The following is a 21,159-nucleotide window of genomic DNA, read 5'->3' as shown; positions in this document are numbered from 1 at the left end:
ATCGAGTCCTAAGTTTTGAAGCTGCCCTGATTAGGGAGTCTAAGTTGTCTTGGGTCATCTGAGCTCTCCAGAATGAGGCAAAAAGCATTTAGCAGTCACACAGATGTGAAAGAGCCCATCAGACCCACACACGTTGTCCAAGGAGTTCATCAGAGCTACGAGCTTTCCTAAAACGACCACGTGCTTATTCTGTGCTTCTAACTTGACAGCAGCAGCAGCAGAATCTGCCCTAATGGCTGCTGCTTCGTCCATGGGAGTCAGGTCCGCAAACACTGAACAAGTGTGTCCCATCAGACTGAAGTTTGTAAAGCACAGATCGTGAGCCTTGATAGCCACTTTGGCTCAAGCAGCCTGGAATAGCGTTGAGGAAACGGTTGTCACCAAGTTCCCCAGGTGATCTGGTGCACAGCCAAGGACAACACACAGTAGAAGGCTCTGCGGGGCCCCAAGGCCCCTTCTGCCTGCTGATCTCTTCCTTCCTGGAGGCGTGAACGCTGGCTACACTGCTGCCCTGGCTTTGTAAGTGCCTTTTGCATCCCACAGTGTTGAGGTTACTTGTTGGTTTTTAGAATATACTTCATTATGTAGATGGCCCTAAACTTGATTGGAATAATTAAGGAGACTTTATTCCCGCATCACTGAAAATTCCAGGGATAGATCTGGTTGCAGTTGAAGCCTGGTTCCAGTAGTAAAGCTGGAGTTTGGTTTCTCTCTTTCTCTGCCTTTAGTATTGCCTTCGGCAATCTTGGCTCCTTACATACCCTCAGTGTGTCTGCAGGGGAAGAAATTGAATTATCTGAGGTTTTGTTTTTACTGGACTAGCTTATAGGTCCAGACCAGCACCTCCCCAGCCCCAGAGCCCTTCGAAGGCTAGTATCAAGATGACTTGAACTCCTGATTCTCTTGCTCCCACTTCCCGAGTGCTAAAGCTAAAGCCATGTGACACAGTGCTCAAGTGTGTGGTTCTGGGATCAAACCAAGGGCTTGCCAGGCAAGCATTCTGCCAACTGAGCCATGCCCCTAGCTCAGGGCAGCTTCTGGCTGACTGCAATGGCCAGGAGATTGAGCCACATACATTAACTTAGCCTCGATCTTGTACTTAGTAGATCTGGAAAGTCCGGCTGGACTTCAGGGATGAGCCTGACTGGGGCAATGAGGGAATGAAGAAAAGACAGGTGCACAAACATGCTGGGATCTAGTGGACTCAGTTCTCTGGTGGAGAAACCAAAGCACCTCAGAGTGTTCATTACACATAGCTGAGCAGATCAGAGAGTTAATGCATACAGCTAAACACAGAAGCAAGCTGGTTACATACATCTCAAAACAGCAGGCAGGTTTAGCTAATCTCAGTAGTGGCTGTGTCTGTAGGCTCACAGCATTCTGGCATCTGCAGGGAACTGTGGTAGATATTTTCTGCACACATTATCAGCATCGCACATAGACCAGAGGAAGGCTTTGCCATCCCTTTGAGCCTCACTCCAGGTAGGGGTAGGGGTGGCTTTGCCATCTTCCCACGGGCCTGAGGCAATGGGGTCCTCAACACAGCCATACACGTGTCAACAACACACATTCTCTGAGAACTTCATCCAGTCACAGCTTCCTCCAGTCCCACTGCTTCCTTCTCTGCCCTTTTCTCTATATTTTCTCCCTCTCCCTCTCCAGACCACTCCTCCTTCAGTCATTCACACTGAGGTTCTCCTAACCCCACCCCCAACCCACCCTGACCCTGCTTCAGCCAGCTTTTCAGCACGGTTGCCCAGTCTGTCATTTCTCTGACGGAGACACTGCTTGTAAAGATTCACTGGATATTGCACCAACAGAATAGATTTCTTTTTATTATATACACACACATATATATATAATAAAAAGAAATCTCTATATATATTTCTTTATATATACGTGTATATATGTGTGTGTGTATGTATGTATGTATATATATATTGAGCCACCCCTTACTATATACTCTAGCAGGTTTAGCCTGCCAAGTGCTACAGTGTGTGCTACAGTGCCTGAGTAGACATTTTTTCTCTTTTTTTCTCTTCTCTTCTTTCCTTTTCTTTCTTCCTTCCTTCCTTTTTTTTTTTTGATATTTTCTTTAACTAAAGGAATTTACAATCTTTATCAAGACTAAACAAACAATGTAATGAATTCCCATATAATGAACACTTTTTTAATGACAGTGACAAAATCTCGGTCCACATTATTTCATCAAATTCTTCAACATTCATACCAAGGATTATTTTAAATAAAACTCTGGACACATCACTTCACACATTAATATCCCAATATGTATCTCTTAAAAAGAACAGATCTTAAAATTTTCATCACAAATCCATTATTAACCTAACAGAATGAATGATTGAGTAGCCAATGCATGCCTGGTCATAGTTCGAATTTCCTTAGTATTTCCATAAATTCTTACTTTAAAAATAGCTTTTTCCGATGAACGAAATACCTCAGTGGGGAGAGGCATTTGCTGACAAGCATAATCCGAGTGCAACCCACAGAACCCACATGATGGGATGACAGAGCTGACTCCTGCAGGTTGTCTTCAGACCTTCTCGTCAGCCTCAGCACACATGTCCCCAGGCCCCCTCCCCCACAATGGTGTTGCACACTTACACACATAGCACTCAGGAGGCTGAGGCAGGTGGATAACCATGTGTTCAAGGGCAGCATAGCAAAGACCAGGCTACAGAGTGGGCCACTGTCTAAAAACAAAACAAAACAAAAATAAAACTTTTTAAATAAATAATTCTTTTTAAAAAAAAAAGGGGTTTTAATTTTGGTTTGGTTTGGGATTTTTGTGCCAATATCTCACTATCCGTTCTAATGTGGACTACAATAAAGCTAATAATTTGTAGTGAATTTAAATAGGACCCTTGGGGTTGGAGAAATGGCTCAGGGGATAAGAACACTAGCTGCTTTTCCAGATGGCCCAAGCTTGAATACCAGCATCTATCTACACAGTAGCTCACAACTGTTTGTAGCTCCAGTCCCAGGGATTCGATAGCTTCCTCTGCCTTCTGCAAACAAACACTGATGGCTCATGGCCCACAAACATACATGCAAGTGGCACAGCCATTCATTCACATCAAAATAAAGGAAATAAAAAATAAATCTCGCAGGACTCCTGAATTCCTCTAAATGTCCCGCCACACTACCTTTTGACTTGTAGAGTTTCCCACAGTTTGCTTCTTGCTGATTGTATCCTGCTGTCTCCTGGAGTTTCTGAAAATTAGTAGTTTGGGCCTCCCTAATTGGATTGAGGTTTGTTTGTTTGTTTGTTTTTTGATAAGGATATCTGATCCCTTCAGAGGCGTAGAGCTCATATCCCTGCTATCTGCCTTTCTTCCCTTAGGTCCATCACGCTATTAAGAGTTGCAAAATGTTGACTTGTTTGTTAAGAGTCAGTCCTTCTGGCTTACTAAATGAAATTCTTCAAAAGAGACCCTTCTTGTCTCTGCCCAGTCCTTCCTCGTGAAGGGCTGTTTGTACTGGAAAGGCAAGCAAGAGTAAACCAGTTGTCTCACTTCCTCCGCACCCAAGAATCGAGTTCTCTGTAGCATTATGAACTTAAGTATTTTTAGTTTGAATTTAAATATTGTGATATGATGCAATATCAGGTTGTTTCGTTTTGTTGTTTTCTTTGAGACGAGGCCTCTCCATGTAGCCCTGGATGGCCTGGAATGTGCTATGTAGATGGAGCTAGCCTGGATTTCATGGGTGATCCTCCTTCTGCCTCCTGGGATTACAGGTGTGAACGAGCCACCACACCTGGGAATTTTCATAAAATTGTTCTGTTCTTGGCCCATAGAGCGTCTCCAAGGTAATTGTTTGTCCTCTTGATGGTTGTTAGTAACTAATCTATAGTGGTCTTTTGTCTCTGCTGCCCCAGCCTCCTTGTGTTCTTTTTGTACCTCAGGCTTGGAATCCAAAGCTCTCTTGAGGGTTCTGGGTGCTCTTGGTGGCTGGTGCTGCAGCTTCTGAACATACATGGCTGTCTAGGGAGATGAGGAGATAGCTTAAACACATCATAGTACATGAGGAGTTCAGATCCACGTCCTTAGCTCGACTTCAATACACAAAACTCTTAAACTTTTTATATTGCATCTGTTTCCTCTTCTATCCATCCCTTCCCTTCCCTCTCTTCCTCCCTTCTTCCCACCCTCTTTCCCTCTTTTTGAGACAGACTTTCCCTGTGTAACAGCTCTGGGTGTTCTGGAACTCACTTTGTAAACTAGGCTGGCCTTGAACTCACAAAGACCTGATTGCCTCTGCCTACCGAATGGTGGGATTAAAAGTGTGTGTTGCTATGCACTGTTTTCTTCTCTCAAATGGGAAATTTGGTTCCCAGTAACATCAGTATAACTACTTCTCTTTTTTTCTTCCATAATAAAATAATGTATGCACAACACTCCCAGAATAAACCAATTCACTGCCACCACACATTATATAGTCACCGAAATTTGCTAACCTTTTTTTCCCCCTTACAACTCTTTTTGTCCTTAAGATATATCACATTGCCTCAAGATTCTATATCTAGAAACTTAAATAATTCTGATCTGTAATTGTGAAACTAAATCAATACACAATTGGGTTTGTTTAGTTCTTATTTTTGACTATTAGAGTTTGCACTTATCTGCTCCAAATTTTGTTTGATAATTAGGAAAAAGATATCTCATTAGAAAAGTCGAGCTAAAAAACAAGATACAGGTTGGAAAAGTCTAATCCTATCCCAGGTTGTATACTCTGGACACTCCTTATAAATCTCTCCACAGCAAAGTGCTTTGCGAAGGACTCAAGTAGTACAGGTTGAACATTCTTTTTCTTTTTCTTTTTTCTTTTTGCTGTTAATGTATTCATTTATTCTTCCCTTCCTCCCAGTCATCCCCTCAAACATCCCCTCCCCCATCTGCCATCACCATCTCCTCCCAGAAGTGGGAGGACCCCCTGCATACCAACAAACCCAGGCACACCACTGCAGGACTAGGCACATCCTTTCCCACTGAGGCCAGACAAGGCAGTCCAGATAGGGGAATGGAATCCACAGGCAGGAAACCGTCAGGGACAGCCCCTGTTGGGGGACTTGAATGAAGACCAAGGTGCGTATCCAATACACATTTGAGAGGTGGGGAGTAGGGGGATGGGATAGAGGGGTGGAGGAGTGGGGGATCCATTCCCACCCATACACGTTCCTTGGCTGGTGGTTCAGTCTCTGGGCCCCTAAGGGTCCAGGTTAGTTGACTTCGTTGGTCCTCTTGTGGAGTCCTTCTCCCCTTGGGTCCCTCAGTTCTTCTCACAACACTTCCACAAGACTCTGTCTAATATTTGGCTATGGGACTTTGCATCTGTTTCAGTCAACTGCTGGGAGGAACCTCTGAGAGAACAGTTATGCTAGGCTCCTGTCTGCAAGCATAACAGAGTATCACTAATAGTGTGAGGGAATTGTTGCCCACGGGATGGGTCTCAAGTTGGGTCAGTCATTGGTTGGTCATTCCCTCATTCTATGCTCCATCTTTTTCCCTGAGCTTCTTATATTTTGGGTTGAAGGTTCTGTTGGGTTGGTGTCCTTTTCCCCCCACTGGGAGTTCTGCCTGACTACAGGAGATGGCCACGTTGGACTCCATATCCTTAGGAGTCTCAGCTAGAGTCATCCTCGTAGATTCCCTGGAGTCTCTCCCATCCCAGGTCTCTGGCACATCCTAGAGATGCCCCACTCTGCCCAGCCTGCCACTGAGTTCCATTCCCTCCCAGGTCCTCTCTCCCCCACTCTCCCACCACATGATCCAGTCCCACTCCATGTTCCCCTCCCCATCCCCTTTCCTACCCAGCTCCATCTACCTCTGATGACTGTTTTATTTCTTCCTCTGAGTGGGATTCAAACATCCTCCCTTGGGGATTAATATTCTTAATCTAAAATCCTGTATTTCTCCAAATTCTAGAGTTTTTTTTTTTAAGATTTCATTTTTAGTTTTTAATTGAGTAGATGTGTGTGTGTGTGTGTGTGTGTGTGTGTGTGTGTGTGTGTGTGTGTGTGTGTATGTGTGTGTGTGTGTGTGTGTGTGTGTGTGTGCAGATACAGATGTGCTCAGGGAGGCCAGAGGAGTGTTGTGCTCTAACACACTCAACCATATGACTCTGAGACAAGGTCTTTCAAGGTCTTTCAAGGTCTGCAGCTGGCACCCAGAAGGCCCCAGCAGTCCTACCACCTCTACCTGCTGGAGTGATAGGCATACACGTGGCCGTGTCTGGCTTTCTGTTAGGATGCTAGGATCCAAATTCAGGTTCTCATGCTTGCATAACAATTACTCACGAGCCATCTCTCTAGCTGCTCCCCTTTCCTTCTGGCAACTTCTCTCCATGGTTCCCTGCATTCCCAGTTCTTTGTAGTCCCTTAATGACCTTGACCTTCTCTTATGCCTGACCTCCCTCCTCTCTGAGTTGCTTATCCTCCACTCAGCTCCTTCAGGAAAGCCTCCCTGGCCAGTTGATCTCAGCAATTCAACAGTAGCACACCACTGTAAATGCATTTGCTGCAAGATTTAGTACATTCAGGGCTGGAGAGATGGCTCAGAGGTTAAGATTTAGTACTTTTAAGAGGTATTCATTTTTTGTTTGTTTTATTTATGCTTTTTTCTAACCAGACTATAAGCTCCACAAATACAGGAATTTTGTGTTATTTTCCTTCCTACCTTGTTTCATTTAAGATGTATGGTTATTTTATGTGTGAGTGTTTGCCTACATGTAAGTATGCATACCGTTTGCCTGCCTGCTGCTGTGGAGGGCAGAAGAGAGCTTTGATCCCCTGGAACTAGAGTTACAGAGTCACCATGGAGGTGCTGGAAACAAAACCTAGGCCCTCCGCCATAAAAGTAGCAAGTTATTTTAATTGCTGAGCCACTTCTCAAACCCTTGTTTTGTTTTTAAAGTAGGGTCTCACTATGTGACTTCAGCTATTGTAAAATTCTGTGTATAGACCAGAATGCCCTTGAACTTGTTATCTGACTCTTGCTTCTGACTCCCATGTCCTGTGGCTGCAGGCATGCACTCTCACAGCGGGCCGTCTTCCTTTTCCCTGCTTCCTTTTCTTTCTTATCAATGAGAGCCAAAAGTAAAATAAGAGACCCAATCAGTATTAGATGTATTAATAAATACATCAATGAACCAAAACCCACAACAAATATGTACATAGTAGCCCTCTGCCTCTAAAATAATTTTGGATAAGTTATCCTTTTGAGAAGGAGTACTTAATATGTTCTAAAAATTCTAAATTTGCTGCCAGAAATAAACACACATGAGTATCCAAAGTTGCTTGAGAGTTTAGAAAGTCCATGTGCTCTTTATGTCTATATGGGCATATATTATTCAGGTTTTTGCTACTGTTTCAAATACCTAAGATGATCAGCTTAAAAGGAAGAATGCTTTCTTTTGGCTTAGTTTTGGAGCTTCCAGTCTTTGGGCTGTTGGCTCATTGCTTGTGGGCCTGTAGTGAATACATGGTAGCAGGAACACTCATGGATTCCTCCATGCCTTTTTGAGGGTATGCCTCCAATGACCTACCTTCCTCCTGAAGGTTCCATGCCTTAAGTTCCACTACCTCTCAACTATACCAAACTGGACTTCGAGGGAGATTCAGAGGTAAACAATATCAGTGTATAATACCAAGTTCTATAACTTCATATCCATCATAAATGTCCATGATTCTGTGGTATCTCCACAGTTCAGCTCTTTCTTGAGAGTCTCTCATTTCCTCTTCTTCAGTGTCAAGTCTACTCTCCTAACTCATCCACTTAGTTTATTCTTTGTTTCAAAAACTATACTCCTTTACTTTAAAAAATATTTTTCTTTTCCGAATGAAGTTAAAACTGTCCCTGTTGTGCCTGGATTCCCTCTGAGTATTTAAATGTCCTTACATCATGGCTTTTTCTTACTCTTCTGCTCCACTGGTTTCTGGGTGGATTCTTTGCTCCTCGTCTCGTTTGCTCTCCTAGCAGAGTTCTTCAAAGGAAGAGATCTGCCACGGGTTGTGGGAGCATACAGAATGCTTCCCTCTCCTGGGAATCATCACTTTCTCATTTCCTCAGCAAATTTTACACTTCTATACTAAATACAGGCAATAATTTTCAATGAACCTTTCTTTTTTTAGAACATTTTATTTAATGTATGAGTGTTCTGCTGCATATATATCCACATGCCAGAAGAGGGCATCAGATCTCATTACAGATGGTTGTGAGCCACCATGTGGTTGCTGGGAATTGAACTCAAGACCTCTGAAAGAGCAGCCAGTACTCTTAACCACTGAGCCATCTCACCAGCCCCTCTTTTTTAGATTTTTTAAAATTAACTTTCGACAGTTCACACATGTATACAATGTATTGAGCATATTCACACAGTCCATACTCTGTCTTACTTCCTGCCCCTCCTGTAGACTCCCTCCTTCTTCTCAGCCCTCTCCTGCTTTCAGCCTTATGTGCACAAGTGCCTGAGGTCCTGTGCAGGCAGCCAGAGCTGCTGTGTTTCCCTCTGTAATGTACCCAACACTTGGTACATTAGCCATGTCAAATCCAGAAGACAGTGTTTCACCACTCTGCCCTCCCATCGCGCCTCTCTCACTCTGTGTTCCAGCTCTTAGACTCCTTTTACTATCTTTTCTATGTTCTTTCCTGGGCCTTCCAGAACCTGACATAGATGTCTCCTTTACGGCTTGATCACTCAACAGTCCTTGACTTGGACCTTATGCTAATGGAAAGTTCATGTCTATTCTGATTCTAGTCTCTCCCCTAGACCTTCACTCTTGCATCCCAGCTGACAGCGTGCCTCCGTCTTCCCCCTGAGATTAAAAAAAAAGAAAAAAAAAAAAAAAAGAAAAGGTAGAAATGAAGTTCAAGGGCTCAACTCTCTAGAGTATCTGTCTCAGCTCCTCACTGTCTTCTGTGTGTGTATATGTGTGTGTGTGTGTATTTGTGTGTGTATGTATGTGTATGTGTGTGTATGTATGTGTATGTAAGTGTATGTGTGTGTATGCAAGTGTATGTGTGTGTGTATGCAAGTTGTGTGTGTGTGTGTGTATTTGTGTGTGTATGTATGTGTATGTGTGTGTATGTGTGTGTATGTATGTGTATGTGAGTGTATGTGTGTGTATGCAAGTGTATGTGTGTGTGTGTATGCAAGTGTATGTGTGTGTGTGTATTTGTGTGTGTATGTGTGTGTATGTATGTGTATGTGAGTGTGTGTGTGTGTATGCAAGTGTGTGTGTGTGTGTGTGTGTGTGTGTGTGTGTGTGTTATTTCAGTAAATCACAGGTTTGCTTTTTCATTACTTTTTTCTTCGGCAGAGATTATCCTTTAAGAATATTGGTTTTATTCCCCAGTACTCCTACATATTTCAGAATTGCACATGGATTCCCTTCTTACTTCAGAGTTTTGATTTCTAGGAAGAGCTATTAAGTTTTATAAATATGCCATAACTTATTTCAGACATTTAGCTTGTTTCTCCTGGCGTTTGCTATAGAAACAACACATACAGGAATATCATTTAGCTGAATCCTTGGACCTATCATCAATCATTGCTTCAGGACAAACTTCTAGAGGATGAATTGTTAGATTCAAAAGCACACACTTGGGTGAAGGGTGGTGCTTCTCATCCTGTCTTCTTCGTCTATGCCATGGGCTGAAACTGGTGTAGAAACTGCATCTGGTGGACCCTTACTTGCCATTAGTGTTTTAAAGAAGCCACTAGGCTAAGAGGTGCTGCCTAGGCAACTAGAAAACAAAGAACGTAGCCAAATTCACTTACCAGCTCCAGGCTGCTTCTCCGGGCTCCTCTCAGCCATTTCCATCATAATTTTGGCAGCATCTTTGTGCGTCTTATCAGAAATTTAACAGAAAATGAGATTCAAGTCCCCTAGCACTGAGCTCTGTTGTTTTTGAAAGTACACATTGTACATTCAGTGATACGCTGCAAAGCATTGCTATGAATTATTTAGATAAAACTATCCTTGTCACAAGAAAATGAGCAAAGCACATTTTGTTCATTTTCTCCTTCTGTGTTGTTATTTCTCTTCGTTCATTTCTTCCCTGGCAACATTAAGTGAAAAAGGGATGAGCCTGGTGCTATTACTGCAAAACTTCCTTCTGTTGCCCAGGCACAGGTTCTTTTCAAATATAATTAGGTCATTTTCTGTTCTTCTTGCTTAAGATTCACTATTCTTCAACTCAAGTCTGGTGGCAGAGCAGACCAGGCACAAACATAAGACAGGAAAAATTGAAGTTTAGTTTATAAGTATCTCACATTCTGTTTTTCTCTTTGGGCGCTCTGGAATGGAACAGTAGATTTCACAAAGTGGGAAAGAGATGAGAGCAAACACTCCAAAGATACCCCAACCCTTCTCTGAAAGTTGGCTGAGACTGGGCATGGTGGTACGTGGTGCTCCAAGCATTGGGATTGAGGCAGGATCGTCAGTGTAAGGCCAGCCAGGGTCTGCACCTGGGAGCTGACCCTGTGTCACACCCCTCCTCACCCCAATCCTGCCTACAGAAAACTTGTCCCCCAGGAGTGTTGACACATCCAAGCTCACAGGAAACGTAGGGATAAAGAGTGGAGCAGGGACTGAAGGGAAGGTCATCCAGAGACTGTCTCAACTAGGGATCCATCCCATCTACAGACACTAAACCAGACACTATTGCTGATGCCAAGAAGTGTTTGTTGACAGGAGCCTGGTATGGCTATCTCCTGAGAGGCTCTGCCAGAGCCTGACCAATATAGATGCAGATGCTTGCAGCCAACTATGGGACGGAGCATGGAACTGCAATGGAAGAATTAGAGAAAGGACTGAAGAAGCTGAAGGGGTTTGCAACCCCATAGGAAGAACAACAATATCAGCCAACCAGATATGCCCCCCCCCCAGCTCCCAGGGACTAAACCACCAACCAAAGAATACACAAGGAGGGACCCATGGCTCCAGCTGCACATGTAGCAGAGGATGGCCTTATCTGGAATCAATGGGAGGGGAGGCCCTTTGTCCCTTGGAGACTCTATGCCCCGGAATAGGAGAATGCTAGGGCAATGAGGTAGGAGTGGGTGGATGGGGGAACTCCCTCATGAAAGCAGCGGCATGGGGGGATCGGATAGGAGCTTTGCAGAGGGAAAACCGGGAAGGGGGATAACATTTGAAATGAAAATACATAAAATAACCAATAAAAATTGTTAAATAAAAATTATGAATGAATAAAGAAAGTGCTACTTTTATTATATAATTATATATCATATATGAATTTATCATAAATTTTAAGTTTGCTGGCATTAAAAAAAAAAAAAAAGGAGTCCAGCCAGGCATACAGAGTAAGTTCAGGGTCAGTTTGAGTTACATACAGAGAGGCCCTGTCTCAAAGAACCAAGGGCCAGGATATAGCTCATTGATGGAGCACTTGCCTAGCATACAGCATGTGCTGGAGTATGTCCCCAGCACCTCAAGGAAAAATGGCTGAAAACATTTTGAATTTACATATGGCTCCATTGGAGGAGAGATGGCTCAGAAGTTAAGAGTGCTTGCTGCTTTCCCAGAGGCCCTGAGATTGGTTCCCAGCATCTACTTAAAGCGGCTCACAAGTGCTATTAACTCCAGCTCCAGGGAATCTAATACTGTCTTCTGGTCTTCAAGGGTACCTGTGCATGTGTGTGCATACACACGCATGCACCCATATCTTCAAATATAGATACATGTTTAGAAAAGAAAGGAGGTTCTAAATTCTACTAAACTGTAGTCAGAACCCTAATCCTTTGGCAATTAGCTGTTCTCAGTGTGTCATTGTCTAGTTCAGTTTGAATGTTAATTTCAAAGGAAACGACACAGTTATTGCATGTATTTTATCATCAGGACTGAGAAGAGTCCCAGATGACACATCTGTGGCTATCACAAAGTGCCAGCCCTGTGGATCCACAACTCTGCCGTCAGACTACATGCCAGCAAATTCATTTAGGCACTGTTCATCTCTGGACTTGACTAGACTGTATGGATACCGATAGCAAACAGTAATTAACAAGGCCAGGAAATGGGTACACATAAAACCTATCATGAGTCAAGTGGACTCTCATTTTAAAAACAAATGCTACTTTTCAATACTTTGTAACCATAGAGTTGCAGGAGCAATGTAAATATTTTCTTCGCCCTTTCCATTCTGGATTCCACTATTGATTAAAGTTGCAAAGTCGATAACTCAGGAGTGGACATTTGTATCAAGCTCACACTGTTATCCTTTAGTGTGTGAGAGGAAGGTGTAAATGTGACTCTCAGAAGCCTCAGGATAGCAGCGTGGATTTTCTATTTTTGCATTAGTATGTGAGCTGGTGTATATATGTGTGTGTGTGTGTGTGTGTGTGTGTGTGTGTGTGTGTTGCAGGTACACGGGTGTGCACATACACAAGAAGCTCACGAAACAATCTTGAGATTTGTTCCTTAGGCACTGTCCCCCTAGTTTTGAAGACAGGGTCTCTCTTTATCCTGGACTTGCCAAGTGTACGGTCTAGCTGGCAAGGCCCAGGAATCTTCCCGTTTCCCAGTCTCAGCTCTGGGATCACGTGTGGACACCAGCACTGTGGGGCTCTGCGGATAACTTAGCTCCTTGTCCTTGGAAGGCAAGTGCTTTACCAGCTGAGCTGTCTCCGCAGCCCTTTAGTGTGTGTTTTCTAACAAGAACACTGATGAAAAATTAAAGTTCATCTAACACCTACCAGCACTGATTTCAGTTCTCACATCCAATCACAGACCTAACCAGCGATCCCCTATTGGTGCAGCAATGTCCTTTCTTAGTGGGTAGAATACTACATTTTCCTTTGTGCTCCAGGATCCAGTTGCGAGTTTCTTACTACAGCTAGAATTCCTATTTCTAGATCCACCCTCACTGTGCATAGTTACTCAGTGTGTCTGTGTCTTTCATTTCTTGGTGGTTTTGTGGAGGGCAGGCTAGTTACTCTGCTACCTCACTTTCAACTTAGCCCTCACCAAGCCAAGTGAGTCTGTCATGACTCCTACCCACCAGACAATCTCTCCAATGCCCGACGGTCATCCAAGTAGGAGAAATGATTGACAGTTCAGAACAGCATGGCCTGTCTTGGATATTAAAAGTAGGAATAAACGAAGCACATTTCTATAGCATAGCAACAGCTCTAGCTCTAGTTGGGAAGGGAATGTTATCTTGTGTAGAAGTTACCACCTTGAAGGGAAAAGTTATCTGTTCCTTTCAGTAGTACAGATCTAAAAAAACAAAACAAAACAAAACCCAAAAAACAAAAAACAACACACACACAGATACACACACACACACACACACACACACACACGAAAAGTCAAGCAAATATACTTTTGTTTTGCATTTTAGCTCTATTAAAAAAATCTATGCTCCCATTATCAGTTGGTAAGAGTAAAATCACTCCCCTAATTACTCCCCAGACAATAAAGATTATAATTTGGATGAAGCAAAGCCATGTCTGTAACACAAATCACCAGGGCGCTAGTGGAAAATGGAAAGTGGTGAATAACAGGCCCATGAAGCCTTGGCAGGCAGAGCATGAAATCCACCAGAATCAAGCCAGCCAGTTCACTACACAAAGCCCTCCAAGAAGTTGTGCACTGGAGGTAACTATAGCAAGGTCTATAGAAGAAAGCGTCAGATTCCTGGCCACAATTTCATCCTATTCCCTCAAATTACTGTGCTTTCTGTCGATTGTTTAAAGACTTGAATACGTTTATTATTATTGTGGGTGTGCGTAGCTATGTGTTGGGGTGCACATGTCCCTGTGCTTGGAGATCATAGGACAGCTTGTGGAGTTGGTTCCTTCTTTCTACCTTTATGCAGGTTCTAGGGGTCAAACTCAGGTTGCCAAGTGTAGGTGACAAATGCCTAGGGTTGTTTGAGATGTATTCTTGTTGTGTCATCCATCTACACACAATCTCTTGACGTTCCTGTCTCAGTGTCTGAACTACAGGCTTGTATCCCCATGTCCTGCTGCAAATGATGATTCTTATTTTTATTTATTTATTTTATGTGTATGAGTGTTTTGCCTGCATCTCATGTGCATCTCATGTGTGCCTGAAGCCCTCAGAGGTCAAAGGGGACATCCGATTTCCTGATACTGGAGTTATGGATGGTTGTGAGTCACCATGTGGGTGCCGGGATCTGAATCCTGCAAAAGCCACAAATGAAGGCTCTTGACCACTGAGGAGCCATCTCTGTTGCCCCAAGCTCGCTCTCTCTCTCTCTCTCTCTCTCTCTCTCTCTCTCTCTCATGCAAACCAACCAAAGCATGTAGGACTCTCTCACAAAAACCACTCAAATGCAAATCTTCAGACCCTGACTTTTCCCTGCAGATGGTTGGATGCACCTATCATTTTCCCCTGGTAATATGTTTATTTAACAAGTATGTATTGCGTGCCATTTATATGCCATGAACTATCTTCTGCTTTGAGTAGAGGGCACACATACACAAGTTCCACATAATGTGCATGTAGAACAGAGTTCATTAGGAAAACTTTTTTATAGGATGTGATGTATTTGTTTTTGACATTCTCATATACAAATAGAACATGCTGTGGTCACAGTCACACATTCATTACATTCTTAACCCTCTCTCACTCTTGCTGACTCCCCTTTTCTCAACTCGTGCCCCCCCCCCATTCTCAAGTCAACTCCCCCCACCCCCCTCACCATACCAGAGACAACTCTCAGAAACAGTGAGGTGGCAGTGGTGATCTTGCCTTTCATCACAACACAGCTTAGGCAGTGTAGAGATGGGTTTTGTGACCCTGTGCCAGAGTGTGAGTGTAAACACAAAGATGTGGCCTGCACGATTTGGTGATTTGATGTGTGTTTATTGCATGGGGGAGGGGAATAGAGAATTATAGAGGACATTGCCCTGTTTTTTTTTTTTTTTAAAGCCTTCAATGATGGCTTTTTACTTGTGAATTGGAAGAATTTTTGCCAGATATTCTAGTGGCTTATGGAAATTTCACTGTTGTGATTCTGTTTGGGGCATAAAGCTAGCTGGATTCCACAGAGATGCCCATCAACATTTCCAAAAGAAGGGCTGGCTTTAAAACATGGTTGCATCCCAGGAATATGTAGACCAGACACAAAACTGTAAAATTAAAGTATTGCATCTGATGCGTAGTACATAGGCTTGGACCACCTGAAGTTCAGAGTGTTGCGTGGAACGTGCAACGTGGCAGATTAGCAATGGTTCTTCATTATGCTGAATTGGAACTGCCACTCTTAACGGTGGATGGCTTTTATCAGTGAACCTTCCTGTTTTACATTTGGTAAAGCAGTGGTCAAGACTACCTCTTCCTGTCACAGATGTTCAGCAAGATGCTATGGTCTTTTCTTAATAGGAAATGCCGTTCCCATTTCTATGAAACGAGCTGAGGTTTAAGCCACCCTCTCAGAATTCAAGTCAGAGAAGATTCATTGCAGGATGCGGTTTGTTCAGTGCCATGACTTTTCTTTTGATGAGCTCATCTGTGTCCACTGGGACCCAATGAAATTGGCTAGTAGTGGCCTCTTAGCAGTGGGAGAAAGTCCTGTGGTGCCACAGGCTTCAAAATGTGTTGTGATAGGTTCTTGATGAGCAAAACTTTAAGTTTCCAAACACCTAAGGCTGGTCATAGATATCTGAGATTCCACTGGGGTTGGTGGTGGTGGCAGGATCCCGGGGGAAGTGGGAGGTCCTGCTGCCCGGATTGCCTCCTGTCCATCAGTAAGAACTCAAGGGCCACCACCTATCTGGTGGCCAGCACTGTAGTATTTTATCACCAATATACACAAGTGTGTGTGTGTGTGTGTGTGTGTGTGTGTGTGTGTGTGTGTGTGTGTGAAGGTTATAAATCTAGAGAGGGGACCATGAAAGTGGATCTTAACAGGAGAGTGTGGGAATATGTCTGACATGAAAGCTAAAGAACAACTACTTGGGGGAGAGAGAAGACCAACAAGGGGAAGCAAGGGATGTGAGGTCAGTAAGGGAAGGAGAAAGGAAAGACGGAAGCTGACATTTTGTGATTGGAAATGCCATTAGGAACATGTTGCTTTGCGTGCTGATTTTATAAGGGGGCGGGGCTGGCTCAGAGGGTAAAGGCACTCAATGCCCAGTCTGACAGCCTGAGTTCCATCCCTGGGTCCCACACGGCAAGTTCTCTGGCCTCCACACCCATGCCATGCATGTGTGTATGTGAGGACATGCATGTGCACACGCACGTACAGAAATAAAATACAGTAAAAGCTTTTTTAAACATGGGGCTAGACTTGCAGTGATTCTCAGCCTTCCTAATGCTGTGACCCATTAGAACAGTTCCTCATGTTGTGGGGGCCCCCAACAATAAAGTTATCTTTGTCGATACTTCATAGTTGTAATTTTGCTAATGTAAATATTTTTGGAGCTAGGGGTTTGCCAAAAGAGTTATAATCCACAGCTTGAGAACTGCTGGTAGAGAGATAGCTTAGAGGTTAAGAACACTGGCTAACTTTCCAGAGGACCTGGGTTTGAATCCTGGCACCCACATGGTGGCTCCCTACCCCTGTAGCTCCAGTTCCAGGAAATTTGATGCCCTCTTTTAGCCTTTGCAGGAACATGCATAGTGCACAGATAAATATGCAGACAAAAGCACACACAGGCATACACCACACACATACACCACACACAGACACCACACACATACACACACCACATGCACATACCACAACACACACACACACATTTGCAATGCTGAGACTCTAACTCAGGACCTTGCTTAGGTTAGGAAAGTATATACTACAACTTCCCAAGCCATGATTTAATGACTTTATAGTAGAACATTAGAAAATAACAATGACCGATATGTTTACAGGATCATTAGTCATTATCAGATGACAGTATTAAGACCTAAGTTTCTGTGTTTTTTTTTTGTAGGTTCATCCAAGACTGGTTTTCAGAAAGGAAGCAGGTGGCCAGAGTGGATTTCTCAACAGTGTTACCACGCTTCATTTCTCTTTATATCTTTTCCTTTCTGAATCCGAAAGACTTGTGTGCAGCCGCTCAAGTCAGCTGGCCCTGGAAGTTTCTAACGGAACAGGTTTCCTCCTCTCAACTTCTCTTTCTTCTTAGTAATGCGACACAAAATAATCTGTAATGGGTCAATCAGGGTGGCTCTCTTCCCTGCAATAATAGTGGAGGGAGCCTGAAACATAGTGAAGTGTCCCTCGGGAGACAGAATGGCGGTCTGAGAAGAAGCTGGCTCAGTGGGTAAAGGTGCTTGCTGCGCAAGAGAGGAGCTGGGTTTGAACCCAGAGCCTATGGACAGCTGAGCATGGCAGCAACATCAACAGTCCCTGTGCCATGTCCCCAAGCAAGATGCGGGTGGAGACAAGAGAACTCCCTGGATACTCACGGACTAGCCAGCCTGGTGTATGCTGTGGTGAACAGCAAGAGAGGCATTGTCTCAAAAGGAAGGCAAAGGCCAGCTCCCAAAGTTGTCCTCTGGCATCCATTGGCACGCACTTGCCTGTACTCATAACCCCCCCCCCCCCACATACACACACACACACAGAGTCTGTTTTTCATGGTCTTGCTGTGTTTCCCAGTCAGCCCTAGAGCTCCTGGGCTCACAGTGGCACCTCCTACCCCACACACCCATGACCTGAGACTACAGGTACATGAGTTCACACCACTGGGCCTAACTTAATTGTTGTTGTTTTTTAATAGTTAGTCTTAATTGTGATTTCAGTGAACCACACGAAATTCATTATTTTTAATATGTAGAAAATGGTTGCAATTTGGCAATATCATATGAATTCAATAAAAATTCTTCTCTGTGGGAGGGTTGGTCTGAAGCAAACTATTATACCTGAATTCTCATAAGCTAGAGTTAAAGTCGCAGAATCCTATAAGAATGCTGGGTAAGTGTCTCAAGGTGGCATATACACAAATACATATAAACTTATATAGGAGGTAATATATAGTCACCAAAACCACTTCTCATATGGAATAAAATGTATTTTATACTTTTTTCAGACTGAAGTTTAGACATTAAGTCAACAATATTAGAAATGTCAGTGTAACAAAAAATAATGTGTGCATGCCTGAAACTATTACTGTTAGAAACTCAACTTTCTTTGGTTCTTTCCTGAAGGATTGCTTATGGATGCCGAAATGCACTAAGTTCGGATGGTTTCTGCCCTACACTCCGACACAGAATGAATACGGAGCTTGGAAGCATCACTACATTGCCTGTGTGTCCAGCTTGGACTGGCTAACACCCAGGGAAGCTGCTGCTGTTTATGGGACACTGAATGAGCCCAAAACAGAGGACGAGGAATTCCAGGAGAGGCGACGAGAAAAGTGCCTGAGAAAAATTATTTGGGAGAACATTGCCTTCCGCAAGAGTAAGAGGCATTCCATTTAAGCCTTTTCCTGGTACGCAGATGCTGAACAATGGATTTACAAACAGATACCCATATAGGAGATGATGCTGGGTTCCTCATTGGCCTTCACTCAGGGCCAGCTCTTCTTTCTCCCTTTATTACTTAATTTCAGTTAATTGGTAATAGAAAAAAAAAAGATTTCACATGAGCCTGCTAAGGTTGAACATCTGCCTCCACATCTGTCTGCTTCCTCTCCGCTTGGTAAGAACACAGACAAGGAAGCAGTCTTGTAAAATGGCATATTTATCATGTTAGCCTGAGGACCTGAGTTAACGTTGCCAAGGTGGGGCTCATGCACAGGGTAATCCCAGTTCTAGGGAGGAAGAGACAGGCGGAGCCTGGGAGCTTCCTGGCCAGCCAGGGTGGCTGAGTCAAACTCTAGCCTCCAGTCGTGTGCTCAGACCCATACATCTGTGCACACACTCCGAGCCCCCTTCCCCAGCACACACACATGAAAAGAAGAGCAGGTACAAACACAGGCAAACAAAACAGCCCCAAAAAACCAGGGCCAAGGAACTGGGGCCGGTGAAGGAGAGTTAGCATGAGGTTGAGAGCAAGAGGAGCAATTTCTTTGAAAAGAGTAGGAAGAGAACAGGGATAAGGACATATATATGTTCAGGAAAACCTTTAATGTGCGCATGTTCTCAAGCTATACTGTCAACTGACTTGGGCTCAGCCTTTTCTTCTCCCTGACTCTTCCCTGGGAAGATTGAAACTCACCAGGGAAATTACAGCTCCAGCCAAGGACAGAAAGAGATAGGAACCTACGGGCTGATTATCTGGTCCCCACAAGAAGAATTGCTTGTCCTCTCAGCTCTGTAGATTGGCCCAAGATAGCACATTGTGTAGATAGCACATAAGAAATTCTATCAGAGGGTATACAAGTGGCTGTAATTATTTTCATTTGGAATATTGCTCTGGAGCAGTTTTCCTTTTTGATGACTTGATCTATGTCAGCTTGGCTGCAGAAAGTGTGACATAACCAGGACGCCTGCTGCTGTTCGTTTTTCAGAGGAGTTATTCAAAGCTCGACCCCCTTGGCTGAGTGGAACGCGCTGCTCCAGGTTGCTAAAAAGTACAAGCCTGCCCGGTGGTCCTCAGCTATGGAGAGACGGGACAGGGTTCTACGAAGCCTTGGAGAGACAGTTTCTTCGGGCATCTTTAGATGCTTTGCCCAAGCGGTGAGCCAACTCCTACCCACTGGAGGCTCAGGCTTCCCTGTGTCACCAAGAACTCATTATAGAATTATGTAGCCAGCTTAGGGGTCTTCAGTAATTGTATAGTTCACATTCTATGAATGTCAGAGAAGGAATTAACAATTCTTTTTAAAGAGTTATTTATTATTATATGTAAGTACACTTTGGCTGTCTTCAGACACACCAGAAGAGGGCATCAGATCTCATTATGGATGGTTGTGAGCCACCATGTGTTGCTTGGATTTGAACTCAGGACCTTTGGAAGAGCAGTCAGTGCTCTTAACTGCTGAGCCATCTCTCCAGCCCCCAAGAATTAATGATTTAAAATATGATTTAATGTTCAAAAATAGCAGTCTTAGTGCTTTCTGAAGAGGAAAATATGTAATGTTTAAAACATGTTTTAAAAATTTTTTATTTTATTTATATGAGTACACTGTCATTGTCTTCAGACATACCAGAAGAGGGCATCAGATCCTATAAGAGATGGTTGTGAGCCACCATGTGGTTTCTGGGAATTGAACTCAGGACCTCTGGGAGACAGTCCGTGCTCTTAACCTCTGAGCCATCTCTCCTGTCCTCTTAAAACATGTTTAATATATTTCAAACCCTAACGTGAAGTTACATTGTGAATACCATACATTTTCTAAAGCTGTTGAGTAAAAAACTGATGTGACCCTACATTTTTTTTTTTTATGGTCATAGCAGCCTTTTTATTTTTTTCCCATTTTTTTATTAGGTATTTAGCTCATTTACATTTCCAATGCTATACCAAAAGTCCCCCATACCCACCCACCCCCACTCCCCTACCCACCCACTCCCCCTTTTTGGCCCTGGCGTTCCCCTGTACTGGGGCATATAAAGTTTGCAAGTCCAATGGGCCTCTCTTTCCAGTGATGGCCGACTAGGCCATCTTTTGATACATATGCAGCTAGAGTCAAGAGCTCCGGGGTACTAGTTAGTTCAAAATGTTGTTCCACCTATAGGATTGCAGATCCCTTTAGCTCCTTGGGTTCTTTCTCTAGCTCCTCCATTGGGAGCCCTGTGATCCATCCATTAGTTGACTGTGAGCATCCACTTCTGTGTTTGCTAGGCCCCGGCATAGTCTCACAAGAAACAGCTACATCTGGGTCTTTCAATAAAATCTTGCTAGTGTATGCAATGGTGTCAGCGTTTGGATGCTGATTATGGGGTGGATCCCTGGATATGGCAGTCTCTACATGGTCCATCCTTTCATCTCAGCTCCAAACTTTGTCTCTGTAACTCCTTCCATGGGTGTTTTGTTCCCACTTCTAAGGAGGGGCATAGTGTCCACACTTCAGTCTTCATTCTTCTTGAGTTTCATTTGTTTAGCAAATTGTATCTTATATCTTGGGAATCCTAGGTTTGGGGCTAATATCCACTTATCAGTGAGTACATATTGTGTGAGTTTCTTTGTGAATGTGTTACCTTACTCAGGATGATGCCTTCCAGGTCCATCCATTTGGCTAGGAATTTCATAAATTCATTCTTTTTAA

The 21,159-nt window shown here is 43.6% G+C and overlaps 1 protein-coding gene across 2 annotated transcripts in view; it reads left to right on the top strand.

Moving 5' to 3' along the window:
• Ect2l (epithelial cell transforming sequence 2 oncogene-like) overlaps positions 1-21,159 on the top strand; it is an 82,453-nt gene that overhangs the window by 18,526 nt on the left and 42,768 nt on the right. For both annotated transcript variants that reach the window (NM_001195036.2, NM_001370991.1), the window contains exons 4-6: positions 16,939-17,101; positions 18,158-18,410; positions 19,462-19,630. In NM_001195036.2, the coding sequence (NP_001181965.1) occupies positions 16,939-17,101; positions 18,158-18,410; positions 19,462-19,630 (585 nt within the window). The remainder of the gene's footprint in view (positions 1-16,938; positions 17,102-18,157; positions 18,411-19,461; positions 19,631-21,159) is intronic.

Source organism: Mus musculus, chromosome 10 (assembly GCF_000001635.26).
Source record: "Mus musculus strain C57BL/6J chromosome 10, GRCm38.p6 C57BL/6J".
Classification (NCBI taxonomy): Eukaryota; Metazoa; Chordata; class Mammalia; order Rodentia; family Muridae; genus Mus; species Mus musculus.
Note: the sequence above shows the minus strand (reverse complement) of the source record. Positions and strands in the feature narration are given on the sequence as shown.